Source organism: Anopheles merus, chromosome 2R (assembly GCF_017562075.2).
Source record: "Anopheles merus strain MAF chromosome 2R, AmerM5.1, whole genome shotgun sequence".
Taxonomy (NCBI): Eukaryota; Metazoa; Arthropoda; class Insecta; order Diptera; family Culicidae; genus Anopheles; species Anopheles merus.
Window position 1 is genome coordinate 28,979,240 of NC_054082.1, and position 23,437 is coordinate 29,002,676.

Here is a 23,437-nt window from a genome sequence, read left to right on the forward strand (position 1 = left end):
GTTTTTTGATTTCTATACAAATGTTTCTTTATGCAAAGCCCGACTACATTACAAAGGTTTTCGAAAGATTACATTGTGCATTGTTCAAAGCTGGCCTTTTATTTATTTCTATACATGTATTTCTTTATGGAAATCATTCTGTTATTTATGAAAAAATGCAGTACAGCTATGAAAAATGTTTTAATAGAAATCCAAAATTGCTGAAAAGCTTAAAATGTTTTGTTTTGTTTTGTTTTAAAATGTTTAAAAGAAGCATGCTGTAAAGTCAGTTTAGCCAATTTTAATTATGTTGCGTTAAAATTGTCATTCTAGCTATTGTCTTAACTCCTATGAATGACCTGGAAATTACTTTTTTAGTCTAAGTAAAAGGAATGCTTAAAAAAAGAGCTAAGAAGATTCCAACGGAATTTGTTTCCATTACTTACAAATACACACAAATCCATTAAAAACTGTCTAGGCGTAGATATTGAAAGTTTGTTAGCATAACAATGCACAAGTATGCGTTAAGCTCACAGTCAGATCTATGCATAGAAGTATGTGTTGATGCTGAGCGCTGAATTTTCCTCGAACCTACACAGCGGAAATTGACAAACTGCGGGAACTGTGGTCGAGATGTGTGATGGCAGTTTTTGTGGTATGCAAACCAATTACTAAATGCATGTCTGAAGGGTGAGACACCTCATTGAAGTGTAAGCTCTACGCAGTCATCAGGTCTCGTCAGTACGTAGGCTAACGTTCGGTCGTTTTTGGAACCGAGCAGCAACGTTTGCACGTGCAACCATTTATGAAACTGATTCCCATGAACCGCTCCCGGCAGTCGCGCACTGCAGCAATGCATTTTTGCGAATCAATCTATTTAATTGGTTTGTTTATTTTACATTAGTTGATTGAATTATTCGTCGTAATGTTCAACGCTATCATAGGGAAATATGTGGAAACGTTACTTATCTGTGTAGGAGTTTGCCAATCACTGCGGAAGTATGTTGTACAGCTTAAAGGGGAACTAGCACATACACATCATTCACCCTCTCAGTACAAAGTACAATAGAAAAAGGTTTAATGATTTTGTGCAAATGCATGTCTTCTCGATTTTACCGTATCTCCGTCTCCGTTGGCAGTATGATGGATGGTATTGCTATTTGTTGCATTCCCTTTCCTAGACACCTCTGCTGTGTGAATCTGATACAATACATGAGTGAAATGTATTGTGAATCATACTGCAACAGGGTCGAACAGATTTGCACGGCTACTTTCGAGCAGAAACTCATCTGTCTGTAGGCAGAGCAAAAGTTCCCCTGCAAACGTATGCTGTAAGAATTCTTCCCATTTAGTTTGCTTTTAACAAACAACCATTTGCTAGCGATGGGTTTCAGGCTCTAAACTATTTTCTAGCAACGATACATCGCACGGTCTCGATGCATCATTTTCGTTTATTTTTTTGTTCGGTACGCCTTTGCTTTTAGGCAACAGCACATGTTGAAATCGAACGAGACGAGTGAGCATGTTTCACGATGGTACGATGGTTGGCAAAAGCGATAGCACAAAGGAACGATACGGAACGGCTCGATAACTCCTCCGACAGTATCTTTCGGGAACGAGCCCTACGCGTCACTGTGATTTTTTCAATGTGTCCCGTGTTGCCGTAACATGAACCTTTAAAGATCGTACCATCATAGACAAGCGCACATCCTTCGGTCGGATAGGAGTTAACTTTTCTACCAAGCAGAGCTGCTGTTTGGTTCGCAGGTAGGCAACATTTGCACTAAGAAAACCGCTGTTAAAGTATTTACACATCACCCATGACACGGTGACTTTGTCGGTGCCGTCCGCGTGCTGTGTACCGACGTATCCGGTGTGCGGTGGCTGCTGCTGCTGCCATATGCTGCACGAAACAACCGGAATTGTCATTCCTTTGAACGTCTGCTTCATTCAGACACTTTTTGCCTCGCTGTTGCGGAAGACAAATCCGGCCAACCAGACAGGATAAGAAATGGAGAGCAACATTCTTTCAACGCTTCCTCGCCGCCGCCTATCATCCTTTAACATCCGCACCGAACGAAACGATTCTGAGGCCCTGTTTTTCGTTCGTCTCACTGACACTAACATGCAGCACAATATATACCCACTATGCCCGGGAGGGAGTGCGGTACGTGCGAACTATTTCTTCGGTGTGCAAATTACAAAACTCTTCACCCCTCAACACCTCATCTGCCAGCGCTGTGTTAGCGATGCTGCTACTGCTGCTGTAAGCGAATGGAGGACCAAGCGTTCATTCATTAAACCGTATGGTTTATGGTTTCCTTGGAGAGAAAAACCGGAGAACCAGGTAACGATACAGTGTGCGTGTGTGTGTGTGTGTGTGTGTGTGTGTGTGTGTGTGTGTGTGTGTGTGTGTGTGTGTGGTGTGTGTGTGTGTGTGTGGTGTGTGTGTGTGTGTGTGTGTGTGTGGTGTGTGTGTGTGTGTGTGTGTGTGTGTGTGTGTGTGTGTGTGTGTGTGTGGTGTGTGTGTGTGTGTGTGTGTGTGTGTGTGTGCTTGCTTATGCGCCTAACGATGGGCGTGGGGATGAGGAGCTGTTACCATCTGCAATTCTCGATTAGGTGACAAAACACTAGCATAAACAGAATAAATTTCCCTTCTAATTAATGCGAGCACCGGGCTAAGTCGCTGCATCGTTGCGTCGTTCTTTCGCGCTTGCTACAAACGTGCTTAGCGTACTACTCTGTAGTAAGCTCTGCGATTACTCTTAAGCGCAACAAAATGGTGCTGTAAAGAGCTGATGTTTATTTTACTGCTACTGCCATGAGCGTCTTTGTGTACAAAAGTACGCCAATGTTTAGCTTTGGTTAGTGGGATTCAAGAGAGTAAAGAATTGAAAAAAAATCAATAATGTGTTTGATAATTCTTACTCTCCCGACAGCACATTAATGTTGTTTCACAGAAAGAGACCTCCATCCCGCTGAGCGCTCGTCGTCACATCCGTATTGATCACGCTGCTGTGCCGCCCACCGACACATCGAGCAAATATTTATCACTTGCCGAAGGAAGCACACAGTCGTCGCTCCACAAACATAATTAATGTGAACTTGATAACCACGTAACGAGCATGATTTTGTTTGCGTTTGCGACAAATCAACGCAGCACACGGTGCGTTTTACCACTGGCAGCACTTCCAGCTCAGCGAACAGGAAGCCGGTTGGTTCACATGACAGGCAGTACATTCATCATATCGGCTACAAGCTTTGCTAAATTAACTACAAACGTGCAAACGACCGCAGTACCATCCCAGGGAGGTTGTGTTTAAAATATCGTGCTTACAAAACACAACAGGCGAAAAAGAACCATCTACACTAGCATTCCGAGACGCGCGGCTACGACGAGAGCGCAGTCGACCAAAGCCCTTCTTAAGCGGCAACTGATTTGTTTACTGTTATGCTTTCCCCCCCACCCCCACCCCCTCCTGTCTGCCGAAAAGTGAGACATGCTCAACCGTACTGCGTTGCCCCCTTGAGCCTGCTGGATTGCTGTCTTACCATTCGGTATGGGCAAGAATGGCTTACGTCCTAGCTCTTACCCATCTGCCTGATTTACGCCAGCAGGTCGAATGGCAGCAGGGCGCACAGATCAGCTCTTTTAAGGAGCCGGAGCTGGTATGATTTATGCACAGGCAGGCGGCAGCGTAGCGTCCTCTAGCTAAATGCGAACGATAAGCACAATTTCAAATGGGTCATTTAGTCTTAAGGAGGCGCCGGGGAGTGCTAGAGCCTCCGATTTTATGATCTCCGTGGTGAGCAATTACGGTAAACAGAGTGTGTAAATGGTATTGTCGTTCGGCGATCGGAGCCGGAATTAAATGCTGCCCACTAAGCAATCTCATTTTACATTAGAAGCGAAAGGAGTTTCCGCCTGCCATTGTTTGGTTAATGCGCCTCGGCGTAATGGGTTCGCCCGTAATGGGTTAGGCAGTTTATGTTTGCAGCTCTTTTCACCATGTCAAATTTTAAATGTATGGTTGAACGATGGAACGTTTGATGAGCTTTTTGTTACAAATTTATGAAACCTGCAAAATAAATCAATTTTGGTCATGCATCATTTCAATCCATGCCTTTTTTTGGTATTCGCATAAGATAAAAAAAAATAATAGAAAAATTTAATTAAAATGTAATTTCATTCGTAAATAATATATCGTTTTTTTTAATCTAATTACTTACGTGATTTTTATTTGATTCGACTGAAAAATTGAATTACTTTTCGCATTATTCAAAACGAACTTGCTCGCACTTCCCAAATTGGTAAAACAATCACAACAGTATGCCACCAACACAGCCAAGTGCTCTTGTGATTGCAATCAACGAGTTGTCACTTCAGTGCATTTGTTTTTGTTTTGTTGTTTTAGTTGATATCAGACCACACCACACCCTAGTTTTGAGTGGGAAATGATCCGAGCGAAAAGTAAGCATCCCGGTGGTTCACAGAAGAAAGAAAAAAATCTCGTCGGAAGCTGAAACGTACCGCCAGATAACGAGCGATTAAATTAGCGCAATTTATTACACTCTCCATCTATTCACTGCTCGTTCGAGCCGTTACGTCGTTCGTGCGTTGATTTTCTGGTCAGGTGGTACGGGGTTGGGTGAAACTGTGCATAACTTACCGCACTTTTCCCGCTCCTATCGTACCCCCGTTCTAGGCAGCAACCGGCGCAGTCAGGGTATACCGGTAGAGAGATATCGTAGTTCTGGGCCATTTTTTCTCTAGCTCTTCTAGCGAAGCTTTGTAAACTTCCCTTAGCAGGTTAACTGGAGATGATCGCATTATGGTTTGGTACAAAAAGTGTAAACTCTTCCCGCCTGGCCGCTGCCTTTTTCCGCTACCTTTAAACTACGTATTGAGGATTCGAGGGAGGAAGAAAAAAAACTAACCCAAACGAAACTTTGAAGGGGAATGGTACATAAATGGTGGCTGTGATTCTTGCCAAACTGGGCAGGAAGGGAAGTTTTGATTGCTTTCTGTTTTATTAACCCTGCGCGCACCGCGTAATTGGCTTTATTTCGCTGTAATTGTACTGTTTTTAATCCATTGCAGTGTTGATTTACTTTGTAGTGTTTCGGCACACCTCATCACACATTTTCCCGAGAAATTGAAGCGAAAGGATATGCTGGTCAAATGTTGTCGATTTTACCCTCAGGTAGAATTGTTCAGTGGAGGCAAAGGAAAGGCAAGGTACGAATTCTACCACGGCATGGCTGTTTGTGGCAAGTAACTTTCCACAGGGAAAGTACCAATGACACATTGGCGTTCACAAGCACCACAGCAAACGGCCGGTGAACAGGACGGGCAGCCATACATGACCGAAAATTCGTGGGAACGAATGCTTTTTTTTTGTTTCGTTTTATCAGATTCAATTACCGTCCGTAAATGATGTTACTGACTTCCTGGAGGGTGAAAAGGATGCCGCGTTGATGTGCCCCGGAACCGCCGCAACCATTAAACGGTACGGTTTAAGGGGTAGTAAATATTTTCTCGCCCACTGCGCAGGAGAGCGAAATTAATGAAAAATTATCATTTTCCGCGTAGATCTCGTGCAGTCGAGCATCGTTTTCATTCAGTTTTGACGGGAAGAACACATCACAGAGAAAAAAGTGTGGTGTGCCTTATGGCGATAAAATAAATTTTAAAGCTCGCGCTAATTAAACGTTCGGTGCAGTACTATTTTGAAATGGATCGCTTGAAATTTCATTGTAAAAATAAATAGAAGGGAAACAAGAGATGGTAAAAAATAAACAATGCATGCATAATGTGGCGAGATGTAATCTGGGTTTCAACAATAACATCCTTTTTAATAAGTCAAAGCAACAGTACACAACAGCATTGTTTTACAACATAAAAAAGTCTATATCTGTCAGTACATCAAAGGGCGCTTTATTTTACAAGCCAAATAGCAACTACAACGATGTGCGAACAAACATTCGCGGTTTCGCGAGAGCAAGCAATTTTAAATCAAATGTACAACCCACTGGGTGGGTCGGGGTGTGCTGCCACCAGAACGGAAGTAATAAACAAAATCCAACATAAAGCTTCGACGTCGATAACAGTTAGCAGCTCGATGGGGATATGCCGTTGCCGTTGTTTTGTTTTGTGTGTTTGTGCTTTTTACATACAATTCTTCACGCTTAACAGTGTAGTACCGCGCCCGTAAAACCCGCTCCGGATGACAAGCTGTAAACATCGTTTATATCAATTCGCATGGGATTTAAATGCCTTTAGCATGAACCACCAGTTCAAACGGAAAATAATGTTACCTCGTACACGGCCGTTTACATTGCTCCCTTGCTGTCCTTCCATCAACTCTGTACACCCCATGTGTGTGTGTACAGTGACAAGGGATAAACGGTAACCATATTACGACGTGTGTTGTAATGGACCAAACGACACTTCCCCGAACAATCTCAAACACTTAGAATGAGGCCGGTTTCTGGCGTGGGCGCGGTGCGCTCATCGGCGCTGAAACGAAACGCTTTATGAGCTACCAAATCCTTTCGCATTCGTTCGGTTGCACATACTGGAAACGTTTACCCGTGGAAAGGTTTCAAAACTGCGACGAGTTGCCACATAGTGGCAACCAATCAACACTTGTTTTTTTTCTCTGGAGCGCGAATTGGGCACCACGAATGGCAAAGCGACGTAGGGTCATAAAATTTTTATCACCTTACCGCGCTGTTTTGAACGACATGTACGGTGTGCGCGCGTGTGTGTGTGTAATGCTTCTGTCAGGCAAATATCAACATGCCAGTTTTCGTTCACCCTCTCGTCAAACGGTTCAATGTTTTTTTTTTCGCAGACAAATTAAAAGTTTTAACTGACACTTCGTGCTGGTTCGTTGTGCATTTTGGTTTGATGTGATGAGAAGTGATTGAGGGCGGTTTTGTGTGAGCAAAATTGAACGGCAAATTGAATCGTGAGTGAGATTTGATTGCTGCGGAATTGATGGTTGTTTTCATGTGGCACATCACGCTGCGTCACGCCCTGGTGGTAGGTGCGTTTCCAACAGGGTAATTGAATTTTAAATTCATTTCATATCGATTTCTTGGGATTGCTTTACCCAGCACGACCATTTATGGTTGTTTACAAAAGCGTGCTTTTGATTATTTTATTTACTTTAGCGGATGACGACTTTCATGCCTATAACATGAATGTTTCGCAAGACTTACAACATAATAACAGAAACAATCGAAAATATTGTTCCAAAGTTCAGTGATGCACTAAAAGTATTTGTGTGCTTCAATTTATCAGTACAAAACGTATCCTCACTGATACAATTATCGCACTAAAAGGAACTCACCAGGCGTCTCCATCTGCCGCCGACGCCATGGAGGCGCATGGTGCTTGACGCGCACCGTAAACGCGGTAAAATAGTTTCTCGCCATACAAAGCACGGTTGTCACAAAAAATATTTACAACCGAACCACACGTCAATGTTCACGACCATGCCTCTGTAATACGCGGTGCTTTTATTCCCCGCTGTATCAACGTGTGTGGGTTGCCGGTGTGCAGTAATCAAATTACAACAAGCGTTTACTCCTTCTCATCCTCGGCGCACGGCCCGCTTTAGAACACAAAAGATCCTGGTGTGAAAGGTACGGGATTTAAATTAATTTTTGCACGGGCGCTTCGTTCATTCGGTGGCTTTCCCTCTAGTGTTCGGCGTGTCTGTGTCGCCGCTCTACTCAACATTGTAGGCGCCAGTTTCTGCTCGCATTCTAGCAGGGCGCTTCGTTTGGCTCGAGGGTATGCGCACATTGCCAAGGCGGCTTCTAAACGGTTTAGCAGCGCGGTATTTGAATAAATAACTTCATCTTCAGCATGCCAAATTAAATTCATTATATGCCACTCTTGTCGTCTTGGGTGGGGTTCGGGCTCGTTTGACGTGTCGATCCTCGTTAGCAACCAATCCTGGTAAATATCTCAATCTTAGCTATCTTCAGCCACATGTAACTGTAACCTTTCTACGAGCTAATCGTTCGTTGATATTTGTGATTTAATGTGTGTATGCAGTGGAAGAAGAACGTTTAATCGCAATTAATGGCTAGATTGAGGATTGCTTTTTGATAAAGCATAGAAATTTGCATTTTTCCAGTAAATTGAAGCAACTTTGTACTTTTATTTGCGCAGAAAACTTGTCTATTTTTGTAGCTAATTTTATTCATTTATTCTTCTTTAATCATATTCAAGCATACATTTTTGAGAAAATGTTTATGAATTATATACCTATAACCATTGCATGTTGATAACGCCACATCGACCAGTAGGTGAACCTTTCCTTCAGCCACTTTCCCCGGTCCGAACTCTACACCAAGCGGACCAATAATGCGCGATTCTAAATTTGGAAATCAAATTACCACTCAACGCGCAGCCCATCTCATTACAAGTGCTCGTTAGGTATTGTGTTGCAACACAGTACGGTGGAACCGGTAATCCGAATGTTCTCCAATCTGGTGGAAAAATATAATTTTAATTAGCAACTAAATCGTATTGATTGTAATTCCACTCCCCAAACGTGCGTTAGGTGGAAATGCGAGATATTACCTCTACAAGCTTCATGATTTTGTGCCTTTGTTTCCCATTTGAAATTAAATAAACGTGTACACGGTGAATGGTTTGCTGTGATGGTAGCTAAATCATGCTAATTGTCCATCGTTCGACCAATCGTATCTTGTAAACTCGATTCATTTGATAATTTAATACACCTTCTAAGTGTAATTTGCTTAAAAACTGCCTTTGTAAATCCCGTTCAAGATTTACTGAACAAAAATGGCACCGCAGCAAAACAATTAATATACAATAAAACGTGATTAAAATTTCAGCATTTTGGATGCGATTCGGGAGCTAGCAAAATCATGATTCCACCGAGAACAAATCGCAACGATTCCAAACCATCGTCGTATCGCGCAACTGTTGCATACTAATTTATGATTATTGCCATCGCCACCTGGCAGCCCCGCTAGAGAACCATTTCACTGTAATGATTACTTTCAAGTTGATTTATTAATCACCACTCTTTTTTCTGTCCTCTTTTTTCGCTACCACTTTTTCAGTCACATAACGCGCACGGCTGGCTGGCTACCGCCCATCGAGAACTGGGTGCAGACAAACGACCTGCCGTACGGTTGGGAAAAGGCAATCGACCAAAAGGGACAACCGTATTACATAAAGTGAGTGAAATCGGGGATCAATGCACGGTTAAGCGGTTGATTTACTCACGGCTAACCATCGTACCGCTTCGTTTTCTTATTTGTGTTGTAGCCACCTAAACAAAACCACCACCTACGAGGAACCGATACGGCATCATGGCAACGACGCACCGCCCGAACCGCGTGTCGTCGTACTGCAGCGGAGCCCCACGCTCGGGTTCGGGTTCGTGGCCGGCAGCGAAAAGCCTGTGATCGTGCGTTTCGTCACGGAAGGTGGCCCTAGTGTAAATAAGGTAAGTCGTCATTGCGCTCAATTGTGGTTGCAAAGCGGAAGAGTATGGGCAACAACAATTGCGGCCCTTAAAACCTGTTTTAAATGTGTTACTATATTTAAGGACATTGAAACATTGTACATTAAAAGATCTGAAATTATTATCTAAAGTCAAACACACTGCAACACTCACAAAGCTTATACTAGCCATTTTGGTTTAAAGTTAAAACTTCCTTTACCGAGCTTCCGAGCCTGATTTTGGCCACCCATTTCCGTTCCCTTTTCAGCTCGAGCCAGGTGACCAAATATTAGCTGTAAACGGTGAGGACGTCAAAGACGCACCCCGGGACCATGTGATACAATTAGTTAGAAATTGTGAAACCTCCGTCACGCTGCTGGTATGCCAGCCGCAGCTCTACAATGCGGTCGGCCGCAAATCGACGCTGCTGTCGGCGGGCAAGAAGGCGAAGCTGAAATCACGCCCAATCCGCGTCCGGTTTGCCGAGAGTGTCTGCGTTAACGGGGCGCCATTATTTCCGGTAAGTACACGAAAGACATTTAACCACCGACAACGATTGTGTGTGTGCGCATTTTTTTGTTTTCTTTTCCATTTCATTCACTTTTTCCCCCGTATGTGTGCAGTGGCTTGCTCGGGCGCAGCAGGACCACTTGAGGCCACACATTGCTACGGGTTTTTTTTTTTTTTTTTAGTGCGAGGGCTATATTTTATGCTTCCGGTTCGCCCCATTCCTGAGTGTGTGTGTGTGTTACTTACTCAATTATTGCGTTGGCAGTATTTTACGCCACACGAACTGCACAAAAAGGCAGTGAAAAAAGACTGCCAAGAACGGGACGCACGGGATGGGCTGAGGTAGACATGGACCAACCCCTTTTCCAAAGGTGGACAAGTTTGCCAATTTCTTCAACCATCGCCACACACCCTACAACACACGGCAGTGCGGAAACTCAACCCCAGCAGGCATGGAAACGGTTGAACGGACGGAACTAATTAAATTTAAACAAGTCCCGCACGGACCAACTCTTCCCTGGTGCTTCATCAGACGATGCCTCCCATTGCCCTGGGCACCTGGGGAGGTGGGCTAGTTAAGAGGTGAATTTACGAGACAGGTGGGCCACTTCTTTTCGGCACCTGAAGTGGCGGCTCCTTTTAGTGTATCGGTCTGTTTAACCGCTTTTTTTGTACTATAGCAGCCGGAAAGATGAAAAAGCTACCGTGTGAACTCGTGCTGTGCGCGTTAGGAATGATTTGCACAAATTTGTTCCATTGCAAACAGACACTTAGCGATAAAGATTTAGAAAAATGGTTTACTTTTCCTTCGTATGGATTTTTTTCCGCCACCGCCAAAGTTTAGTGACATATGCTGGTGGTTTGGTTTTGACGTTTTATTTTATGTGGTTTGGTAAAGAAATGGGAAAATCGTTTCGTTTTGAAGAACTAGGACGACCCAGTCTGTTCATTTGAACTACTGGAATCGGCAGCTCTTGCGTGTTTTAATTGGGTTTGAAGCTTTTCGATAAGGCGTACCATAGATCAGGTCTCTCCTGTTCACCGCTGTTCATCGTTCAACCGATCGTACCTGCAACAGACATGTTTTGCTTCATGCAAACGAAATAACTATCTGAACCTACATACATAATCTTGATACATAATCATTGACTAAGGCGAAGAGAGACGTCGAGCGTTGATTGTTGCGCGCGTGTATAAAAATATATTTAGCCTTTGTAGATAAAAAGTTTGGTTAGCTACACATCAATCGTAATCGTCCTATTGTATTTCAATCGGGTTTTGTTGTTGCCATCAACACTTGAGACTCTCGCCTACTTATCGCAAATGGGTTGCCTGCCATCGTTGCTGCGTCAAACAACAGGCCGTCCTATGCTCAGCAGTGTTGTACCATTGTTTTCCTTCAAACTTCCTGATCAACTTTTTCCTTGCCCCTTTGCGGAGGGCACCCGGCTACCGATCGACACGCAAAACATCCCTTTCGACACCATTGAGGGAGGGGGGGGGGAAGCGGTTTGTGGGGCAAAAGGGTTGTAGGATATTGTGCTCAGCCGTCAACTAGCGATCTAATCGGGCGGTTTCCGCTTTCACACCCACCGTAAAATCATTTATCACAACAAATTGCCAAAGTTCCGCCCCCGGCCCCGACGCATCCGGCCACCTAGTTCCGCGGCACATTTTGCCGATTTGCCTGCTCGCTGTCTCTCTCGTCGCAACCAATGAAGCCTGTTTGAATGATAATAAAATTTCAAAATTAAATTAATCATAATAATTTCGATGACATGGAGTGCCGGAGGCCGGAGTAGCTTACATCTTTCTCCTGGCTCGTGTTGTATCGCGCCGCAAGCTGATGAAGGTGGAAAGGGAAGGGGGGAGGGGGGGTTGGAGATGATTGCCCATTTTTTCCACGAGGCACGTCTTTTTTTACGTCGCCTTTGACGAAACTGTTGCGTTCCATTTTACCGTCATGCTGTCATCATCAGTCAAATAATAAACTCGTAGAAAAGCCTGTAAGAAAGCACTGCCACCCTCACAGAACGACTCGTTAGCAACGCGAAAGATTTGCCAGAACGCACACGCCATTGTCGGAAGGGCGGCCGGGGAAAGCGCCACACTTTTGTCGCAGCCATTTCACTCTCCCGCGGCCGGAAAATCGTTAATCACGATGACGATAATGATGCATGCCCTCTGGAACCACGATGGCACGCTCGCTATTTTCATGCACTGGAAGGATGAGTGAAATTTATAAAGCTTTCTTTTTTGTTACGCCAACATGCCCATCGTACCTCGCCGCAACACCGCGCGCCCCACTGCTTGTTTCGCACAGTCGGAGTCTTCGATGGAGGCGCACGGTACTTTGTGCGCCCGTGCGAGTACGTGACGTTCCGAGAGCGACTCTTAACTTCACTCATCGATTTTGCGTTAAAAAAAGGACCAAACCAGAAGCAGAAAGTCACAGAGCTGCTGGTGGCGCCGGCAGTGCCGTGATGGTGTAGAACAACTACAGTGCAAAAAAACATGTACCCAAAGAGGATGGTTGTTAACAATTACCGCAACGAGTCGCCGCTTCTCGGTGTGTTCATTGGTTCTTCATCATAATTAATCATTTTAAGATAATAATCGATCGGTACTTATTGTCGATAGCACACACACACTTTCCTGCATCATTCCTGCGTCACGTAACATCTGCTAGGTAGAAACAGCCGTTGGGTATAGTTTTTTACCTCGATGCTTCACGAAAAGGGCAACGATCCATAACATAAAAAAGAGCAAAAAAAATCACATTTTGCATTAAATGTTCATTGTTGTCAATTATTAATTAAATTATTGCACCTAAACTTGTGTATGTACTATACGTATTAAACCGGACTGGTCAAACTTGTTTGTGTGTCTGTAGTATAAAAGGCTTAACTACTTAAATAATTGCTGTATCGTTTCAATTCATGTTCCATCACTTTGGCTTAGCGCTAGCCGGTGAATGATTCACCACGACTAATACACCATCCCCACCAGCTCAGCTTGCCAACAGTTTAATCGAAATAAATCGAAAACGCAACCGAGAGCGAAAGCATCCCATTAATCTGCTGATCGCTCCGTCGAAGTAATCCTTGCCGGAGGAAATTAACGAAAGTAGCTCATTTCCAGGCCCAGGTCATGATTTTAAACGCGTGGCAGGGGCACAAAATTAGCACCCTCGATTCGGCTGGCTCGATCCAGCGGCTAATCACGTCTCGGTGGAAATGAGTTTGTGCTAACAACATTTACGACCTATAAAGCTCAACTAACCACCGCAAAACACTTTGCTCGGTTGCTTATCCATGTTTTAGTTACGTTTTAGATTAACTTTTGTCTGCTTGTTTTTTTTTTTTGTGTTTCACTTCATTTGCAAAAACTTGCCATACTACCAAGGATAAATTGTGCAAACCCGGTGCGTAGAGAGCGGGAAAGTGGGCAGGCATGCATAGTGTTTTTCCCGCTTTTGCTTTATGAGCCCACTTTATGGCGACAAGGGCAGGAAAATCACTCCAAACCCATCATGCCGGAACATAATTAGACCCATTTTATGCCGGGTAAACCGTTTTGCGCTAAAGTGCGCTGCGGAAGAGCGGAGGCAACGAAAGGAGGGATCATAAGAGGACCAGCTTCACTCACCGAAGAGTACACTGATTTAAAGTGAAACGCATGGAAATGGGTTTATTTTTTGTTGCCCAATCTTTTACCTTCCTTACTGTAAAAGTTGTGGTCCTGTTTTTTCTCTCTTCCTCATTCTCTCTCTCTATCTTATTCTCTTTCTCTTGCCTGGTGAAATGACCGGTCAGTCATCCAATAGGGCCATTTATTTTGTGTGCAGAGTAAAACAAGTACCAACCCAGCTTCGGGCGGCGTTCGGTCAGGTTGCGCACCGGGCCACATTAACTGCTAGTTAGCTTGATGACAGTTTTCTGTTGACACAGAAATTAATTAGTTCGTTCGGTCGAGCTGCCGGACGCCGGATCGCGAAAGAAATGCCAGCGAATGTTTGCCTTTTTTTTGTTGCCGTTGGTCTATATCGGCCGTTTGATCTTATGTAAACTCGTTTCTATAACATTTTTATCGGCACACGCTCCTTGCGTCCTTGTGTTTGATTTTCATTTAGCTGCTGTCAACTAGACCCGTTTTAGCTCGTTTAATTTGCAAGGGAAAAGGATTTTGCACAAAAAGATAGAGGGATCAAACGTAAAATAAATTAGGTAAAATACAGTAAATACTACATATGCAAAAGAATACAAAATGAAAGACCCCAATAAATAGCCAATGACTAAACACAACTAATATGTGGACAAGTCTGATGTAAAATTTTTCGTAGCAATTTTTAAATTGTATACTTCATATGACAATTGAGTACAAATCACTTGCAACGAGTCACGCCGAAGCTTCCCATCATCGTCTTTGCTTTCCCCAGCTATTACCTTCCAGCCATCTGTGTAAGGCCATTACCTCTCCGCATTGCCGAACTGCAAAACTAAACCAAAAACATTAACCAAATTCGTTTAATCCTTCGCTGACTTTGAAACCGGTCCGAAGCGCCGGCAGGATTAGAATTTACTTGCCCAGTCCTATATAAATTATCATCTTTCACATCGCTTCACTCCAACCAAATCCGACGGCCCGCTAAACCGCCCCGCCTGAACGTTTGCTGCGAGTGAGCAAAAGTCAAACAAAAAGAAAGCGAAGCAAAAAGAAGGAAATCCCTCCGAAAATAAAATAAAAAAAAAAGGATGCTGATGATTATTCACGTGAAACACGAAATTATTTCAGATGTTAAACCGCAACCACCTCACACTGGCGGGGGGGTGTTCGAGCTGCTCTCAAAGAGGTCACGAACTCTTACTCGGCGTAAGGATTAGAAAATGGAATGGTTCGCAGCCCGTCTTTGGGGTTTTGCGATGAGTGGTTTCTCTTGCCTCCGGGGTTAGGGGAGACCAGGGGTTTCTTTGCACCCAGGGCGGTTCTTGACCCACTGTCCCTGTGTAAACCGTAATAATTTACAGTTGACATTAAGTGAAAAAAGTTGCCCGGAATATTTCATCCCAGCCCAGTGGCCGACAAATGGCAATGGCTGAATGTGGATGTGTGGTGCGTGTTGGGAAGAGCAAGAGCAACACCGTCAGCAGGATCAGCTGTCGGCAGTAGCGATGTCATTTTAGCTAGCTTCTATCGCGACCTTTTAGTAATGGAAAACGAACCCAATGCTTATCTCTATCAGTTGCTTCCATCTTGCAGTTGTGGTTTGGTGAACGCTTATGCGTGTGTATGTTTGGAGCTTTACGTTCAATATGCTTTTTTCGCTTCAAATGACTGTTCAAGGAGACTAATCACTTCGCCAAAACGCAAATTGTTAAGTGATAAAATTAGATTACCGAAAACATTGTTTTATTTGGCCCTATTTCGAAAACTCCAATAAGAATGTACAAACTACTCGCCAAACGTCTCTCACTCGACCGTTAAACCCTTATCGGCCAATATTATGGGCTTTTTGGGCTACAAAAAAACACAAAAAGAACAAGCCAAGTGACTGCTTACCAAAGCAAAGTACAATTTAATTTTATCGTGTTATATAAACTTTTATTGCATCTACACACAACGCCACCGTGACCCACCGTCAGAACCTTAGCAACACATCGGAAATAACGGATTTTTGTCATCCACAGCCGGAAGTGCCCAACTGGTCCGGGCCCAACACCGGTGCGCGCTTCCTTCTTACTTATTTATAAATAGATCCATTTTCGATACAATTTTCTCTCCGCAATATTTTCTCGGAAGCCCGTAAACGCTTCGCCAACCCATCCCATCCTTGTACGGGGTCACCGAGCAGAAAGCAACCCAAGGCAAACCTGCCCCGAAACTACTCCGCTGATTAGGTTGTTCGCCAGACGGGAACACTCGGGGCAGGAAAAGAGTTAACACGGCACACTACGCTACTCAGCTGCCATCTACGCCTGGCGAATGGCAGTGGTTTGGCAATTTGCCCGGTCCTAAATGGTCACCGGAGCCAACGGAGCGAAAGCATGGCAGCATGGGGCCGGGTCTTAATAAAGTTGAACCGAAAGTGGTAGTCAGCCTTCTTCTTGGTAAAGATAAAACACAGTGGCTGGGCGAGGTTTTTTGCTGTTGCTATTTTCTCTTTTTATTTTTGCTGTTGGCTGTGACTTACTTACACCACCACCTTTACCACTTTACTAGTGCCCGTCGGGAGTGGCCGTGTGCAGCTTTCCGATCCGTCCCGATGCTTATTGCCATTGTGTCGTGTTGCGAAACATTCTGCCTCGCACGGCTGATGGAACTTTGCTTTCCGGTCCGGGATCATCATCACGCGGGATGGATGATCGTCATTGGCGCTCGGGCCACATTGGCCAGATGATGATTCGGGCACCTTAAGATTAGCATCCTTTTTTTTGTGTCCTTCTTTGACTTTTCTTTTTCCCTTCGGAGCAGCTTTATATCCGCCACCCCCCCCCCCCCCCCCCCCCCCTGGAAGCTGTCGGAGGTAATGTTTCTCTGGCCAGTGCGCCCCTCCACATTGTACGACAAATCTTGACGACGTTGTATCGCAGCTCACACCAACCTCTTACCAGTAGAAGGTTCCAGAAGGATAGGTGGGAAAAAACCCTCCTTCTCTTCGCTAACACAGCTCCAAAGGAAGGGAAGGGATGCGATGAATGTAATCACAGGGTACCGCAAATTGCGAAGGCGCAAGACGACCGGTTTTGCCACCATTTCGATTGTGAGCAAAACCCCTTTTTTCTGGAGAGGTCGCACACATTTTTCTGTTGCTGGTCCGGATTCCGGAAGGGTTTAAGTGGCAATTTGTGATGGTGACAAAAACTCCGTCCGCACACCGAAATGGTCCGAAGTGGACCCTTCGGGATCGGCAAGCTACTACTGCGGGGGAAAGAGGATTCACGGCCTAGCCTGGCAAATCACAACTCTGTACCGTAATGGCGGATATAATGGGATGCAGTGAAATCGGGGAACATTGTTGAGCATAATAACTTCCAATTTATGTACACAAGCTATTGTGATTGCGCTCCATCTTGGAAAGGCATTGTACCGTGCAACACAGTTGATGGTGCACCATCGACTTGAATGATTGTATTTGCGTGAAAATGTATTGTTTTTATGTGTTTAACAAATTATTGTTACGGGCAGAGTATCAAGCTCTGGTTTTCCTCTGTTCGTGCTGTTATCATGTGGTTAATGAATAATAAATTTCTCTGCTTTTGCTCGTCAAGCACGTCACCAATAATCAAAGGGAAGAAAAACAAAGGGCTCCACGCATCGCCTTTATTGATTGTGTGCTACCTTTTTCCCTCTTGTTTTCTCCCCCCCTGGTTTTGTACCTAATCCATAAATAAATATGTAATCATTCCCTTTTGCCCCTGCCCGGGTCCTTCGGCAATAACTCATAATTTCCGGTCGGCATCAAATTCTTTCCAACTCGTGGGGCAAGTGCAACCTCCAAACTCCCGCCCATTCCTTTTGCTACCTTCCGTTCCATTCTTTCCAAACCAAACAAAACCACACAGCCACTGTGGCCAGGGGTATGTTCAAAATGGAGATCTTGCGAATGGGCAAGGAGAGGGTTTAAATATATGATTTATGGTATTTTAATAATGCTCGCAGGCTGTGCAACCAACCACTCGTTCCCCCTGTGCTCGGCAAACTGGTTGGCATGCGGATTAGAGAAGCTGCGTAGCAAAAAGGTAGCCAAACCGCCTCTGCTAATGATGTGTTTTTCACGGGGTGTGTGTGTGTGTGTTGGTTTGGTGTGCGCGCACCGCCAGTCCATCAATCCGGAAGCCGGAAAAATTCATCAACCCACATTTCGCTTCAAAGCGAATCAACCTTTATTCCCCTCCTGTTGCAGCACTCGCGGTAGGTACAAGAATTGAAAAAAAACCCGAAAGTTTAGATTTACCTTTTTTGCAACCCTCCCAACTGCCCCCGGTGGGACGCAAAAATGGTATGCTTTAAAGCCACCGACCTGCTAACAACAATTCCAACGGCAACACTGTGGGGGCCCTTCGCTTAAGAATGTTGAATATTGCTCGCGCCGACAAAACAACCATGAACCTTCCCGTCCCGTGTCACCGACGCACAAAGCAGTTTATTGCGCTTGTTGCGTACGACCTCATTATGAAGTAAAAGCATTTATGCGGATGTAGCGAAGTAAAACACTTCAAGTTAAAACATCTCAAGTTAAAACAAAGTTCAAGCAAAACACGCCTCAAGCAATAGCGCGCGCTTCAGAAACGCAACAAACATAAACAGGTAGTCAACCGTTCTCACGGTTCAAACGAGGAAGTGACTTACGCAATTCATAAACCATAGGTATATGTCGCATTAAATATAAATAAAACTTGTTATCAAAATAGTCATAGTTACAGTTAGCTGACCTATATGCGGTCAGCAACTAAATAGCATATAAGAGATGAAAACCTAAATAAAGTAAGCGCATTCGAACACAAACCTCAGAATCGCTCGTTTCTTAATAGTCGGAGGCACTCTCCGGTCGACGAAGGAAAAATATACCCGACTCGGTGTAAAGCACCGGCGTTGGGCGCTGCGACGGAGCAACACATCCGCCAGCAGCATTAATGTGGTTCCCATATTGTCTAGTGGTTAGGATATCCGGCTCTCACCCGGAAGGCCCGGGTTCGATTCCCGGTATGGGAACCACATTAATGCTGCTGGCGGATGTGTTGCTCCGTCGCAGCGCCCAACGCCGGTGCTTTACACCGAGTCGGGTATATTTTTCCTTCGTCGACCGGAGAGTGCCTCCGACTATTAAGAAACGAGCGATTCTGAGGTTTGTGTTCGAATGCGCTTACTTTATTTAGGTTTTCATCTCTTATATGCTATTTAGTTGCTGACCGCATATAGGTCAGCTAACTGTAACTATGACTATTTTGATAACAAGTTTTATTTATATTTAATGCGACATATACCTATGGTTTATGAATTGCGTAAGTCACTTCCTCGTTTGAACCGTGAGAACGGTTGACTACCTGTTTATGTTTGTTGCGTTTCTGAAGCGCGCGCTATTGCTTGAGGCGTGTTTTGCTTGAACTTTGTTTTAACTTGAGATGTTTTAACTTGAAGTGTTTTACTTCGCTACATCCGCATAAATGCTTTTACTTCATAATGAGGTCGTACGCAACATCCCGGCCCCCGTAACTTCTCGTGAGAGGTTACGCTTCTGTTGGTGCCTTAAACGGCGGAGGACGTTGACGTCTTCTATTACATCTTTTAATCGTAAAAATTGCAAATATAGTTAATGGTATGAGCGCGAGCGTTGTTATTATTAACATGTAGTAAATGACGTTTTTAGAAACGGCGGTTTTAAACGGTAGTTCCTTCATTGGCTTAAAATATGTTTTGAATATTTCGTTTTTCTTCACCACTACCGGACGTATTTCCATCGATCTGGTTTCTAATTTACATGCCGGTGAAAGCGTGATAATGCCCGTGTTGTAGGCGGGATTCGTAAGTGTGCCGTTACAATTCAAAAAAATCTCCTGTGGTTGCGCGGAGTAATACAGTATTTGGTTTGGGTGGTTCAACATATAGAATTTAGTAAGAGGTAATTTTATATGCGATATCGAGCAAATTGTTGGAATTGATATGTGCAGGAGTGCGGCAACTATACAATCTGTTTCTTTTCTGATTATGGTTTTAGATGAAAGATAGTGAGTTGTATTAATAGGCTTCATCTCATGTGGATATACATAGCTTTGGTCATTATTTACTGCTACACGTGTTTCTTCTATGTTTAGTATTGTACCGTTTGTAAAGTCTGGAATCGGAATTATATCAAAAATCTCAAATTTATCCTTGCTTATGACTATATGTTCTATATGAAGTATTACTTCTCCTGCTATTAATTCCTTCTTCCTTAATATAGGAGCCTCAATCGTTACGTCATTGTTTGACCTTAATCTGATGTCCAAAATGGTTTCTAGCTCGTTGAAATGACTCAAGGGATCTACCCTTAAAGTTTGATACTTATTTATTATTTGTTGAACTAGTGTATTCCCTAGCATAATTGTTTCTTGAATGTGTTTGTTAAAAATGTTTCGTTTACTTTCGTTCCAGTCTTTCCGGAGCTTGGCTGCTCCTTCGTCTATCATTGCTACCTTAGCACTTATTTGCTCCATTATCTTTTTATGATTATTATTCGCATCATCTAACTTATCTGAAATCTTGGATATTTTTAAATCTTCTGTTGATTTGAGCAGCGAGAGTTGCTCATCTATCTCATTTCCTCCGAAAATAAAATCCTTCAAGACTCCGAATACTCCGCCACTGCGTTTAACTCTGAATTTTGTTGCCTCTTTGACGAGATTGATAGCATAATTGCATTCGTCGATAAGGCTTTCCCTAAGCTTCTGAACCTTAGTATCAGTCTCGTTGATTGGATTCAACGCTTCGTTTAAATCGTACTTTATCTGTGTTAATATGTTGGTGTCGTTTTTTGGGAATATTTTTGTATGGAACGTAGTTTCCCAAGCTCCTCTTTCAATAAGGAGCGTCCCTAAGTGATCAAAGAAAAGTCCAGGTTCCGTAATCGGTGTTATTGTTAGACCAAATGCGGAACTGACGAACATCATTACTACTGTTGTCCACCTATTCATCTTGACGATCGTGTTATTCTTCGCCGTTCGGTAGGTTTACTATCCTTATTTTTTGATGATTCTTTATCCTTGCGTCTAGACTCTTTATCTTGCAATGAATTTGTGTTTTCGAGATTTTCGCCTCTTCTAACGTCTAAGACAGCTAGTTTCACAACAGGTTTTCGGAGTTCTGTGGAACCTACCTGTAATGAAACTGATCTCACCTGTCCGTCTTTCCCGGGGTATATCTTTGTTACTCTCCCTTTCAACCACTTCCCAGTTTTGTTTTCGTCAGGGAAGGTTACTATATCTCCTACTTCTAGCGGTTTCGCAGGGTCGTGCCACTTTCCCCGTTTTGCAATTGTTGGTAGATATTCAGATATCCAGCGATTCCAATAATTGCGAGCAACCCCTTGGGCGATCTTCCAGTTGATTCTGGTCACTTCCGTTTCCAACGTGCTTGGTTCGGCTTCGCCGGAACAGCCTATCAAAAAGTGGAAAGGGGTAAGTGCTTCATCATCACTGTTCTCTATTGGTATGTGGGTCAGTGGTCTATTGTTTATGATGAATTCAATTTCCGTGAAGATTGCTCTCAATGTAGCCTCCGGAAAATTTTTGTTAGTGGGGAGCAGACTCTTTACTTCCCTTACGAGTCGTTCCCAAGAACCTCCAAAGTGTGGCCCTCCCGGTGGGTTAAAGTGCCACCTAGTACCCTCAATTGCACAACGTTCTATTAGTTTTTTCAGCTGATTATGAGCTCCAACAAAATTGGTCCCATTATCGCTATAGATATCAGTTATCTTTCCCCTTCTGTGCTGCATTGCTCTAAGACACATTATGAACGTATTTGCGCTTAGATCGTTTGCAATATCCAGATGAGTTGCTCGTGTCGTTAAACAAGTAAACAACACCCCCCATCTTTTTTCAACTCTTCTTCCTATAGTTACGTTTAACGGGCCGAAGTAGTCGACTCCCGTGTGTGTGAACGGTTTTTGGAACGCTGCTGTTCTACACGCAGGTAGTGATGCCATCATCGGGTAACTTGGTTTTGCCCTCTCATTCTTGCATGTTTGGCAATTTTTTATCATGTGTTTAACGACGGCGCGTATGTCTATTATCCAATACTTTTGTCGAATAGCTGCAATAGTCGTTTCCATTTTTTTGTGCATATAGCGTAAGTGGTAGTGTCTTGCTACAAGTTCGGTTACATGATGCCTTTTTGGTAGAATTATTGGGCATTTTGTATCAAGGTGTAAGTAGTTTATGTTATTTAGGCGGCTTTTAGCTCTCAACAAGCCGTCTTCCACATAAGGGTTTAATGTTTTTATAGAGCTATTCTGGGGAATGGGTCTTCCCAGGCTTAAATTAGTCATTTCCTCTGGAAAGGATTCCCATTGACATTTCTGCAGAAGAACATGTTCTGCTCGGTCTAGAATTGTTTTATCTATTGTTGAGGAATGCTTTTGATGCTTTACTACCTTTTCTAGTTTCTCTATGAACTTTAAGCCTAGTGCGACTGCTCTTTTGATGCGTATCCAACTAGAGCACCAGTCGATTGAAAGCGTTTTCCAATCCTTGAATTGCACCGTTTTTTCTCTAATCATGTGCACCGGTCGGATCTCTATGTTTGTAGCAAATTGTTCCGATTTGAGGGTTGCTAATGTTTTTTGTTTCAAGAAATCTGGACCCTCTAGCCATATCGAGTGCCCTTGTTTAGGTTTCGTAGCTTCGTCTGCTGGATTGTCTTTTGAAGCTATCCAGTGCCACTGAATTCTTGATGTTCGATGGATAATTTCCCCTATTCGACATGCCACAAATTGTTTGTAATTGCGAGCTTCTGAATTGATCCATCCTAGTACTGTCTTTGAATCTGTCCAATAGAATTCCTCATCTATATTCAGTCTCAATTCCTTTTTAATGGTATCGGCAAGTCTTACACCAAGTATTGCCCCTTGAAGTTCTAACTTTGGTATAGTAAGTGGTTTTGTGGGAGCTACTCTTGACTTAGCTGCCAAAATATTGACATTTACTGTGTTACCCTGTATTGTTTTTAGATATACAACGGCTGCGAAAGCCCTTTCTGAGGCGTCTACAAATGTATGCAGCTCTCTGCGACAGTCTCCCTTAATGTTTGAATAGGATCTGACGATCTTAATATCTTCAACAGTTTTTATAGCGTCGAGCCATTCCTGCCATTTTCTTTGGAGGTTAATTGGCAATACATCATCCCAGTCAACTTTCTCCTTCCATAGTTCTTGCATGAGGACCTTTGATTCCGTAGTGAGATTGATGACCAAGCCCAATGGGTCGTAGATTCTCATTATATTTGAAAGTATATTCCTTTTGGTCAATTTTTTATCCTCTAGTGGTGGAATTTTCAGTTTATATCTGAAAGTATCGTTTCTCGTGTCCCAGTGCATGCCAAGAATTTTCTCGTAAGTATCATCCTTGTTTTCGATAAAATGCATCTCTTTATTCGCTCTCCTGTTCTCAGGAAGAGAGCTTATCAATTCATGAGAATTTGACACAAAGTTTCGTATAAAAAAATTAGCCTTATTATGAATTGTCATGATTTCGTTTACTGTTTTGGCAGCATCTTCAATACTGGCGAAACTATCCAGATAATCATCTACGTAATGATTATCGGTAATTGCCTTCACCGCCTTTGGGTTTTGTTGTTCGAATTTTAGAGCGTTTTGATTCTTTACAAATTGTGCGCATGCTGGGGAGCATGTCGCTCCAAATGTCATTACCTGCATAACATAGACCTGAGGGTCTTTGTTAGGAGATTCTCTGTACAAA

General features: G+C 43.5%; 1 protein-coding gene and 1 non-coding gene across 12 annotated transcripts in view; both read left to right on the forward strand.

Annotated features, from left to right (window-relative positions):
• The window catches only part of LOC121601615, a 143,039-nt gene that overhangs the window by 96,782 nt on the left and 22,820 nt on the right, over positions 1–23,437 (forward strand). For all 11 annotated transcript variants that reach the window (XM_041930482.1, XM_041930449.1, XM_041930470.1 and 8 more), the window contains 3 exons: positions 9,091–9,207; positions 9,299–9,479; positions 9,745–9,996. In XM_041930482.1, the coding sequence (XP_041786416.1) occupies positions 9,091–9,207; positions 9,299–9,479; positions 9,745–9,996 (550 nt within the window). The remainder of the gene's footprint in view (positions 1–9,090; positions 9,208–9,298; positions 9,480–9,744; positions 9,997–23,437) is intronic.
• Positions 18,627–18,698, forward strand: Trnae-cuc. Its single transcript has one exon. It is a non-coding gene; the product is annotated as a tRNA-Glu (tRNA).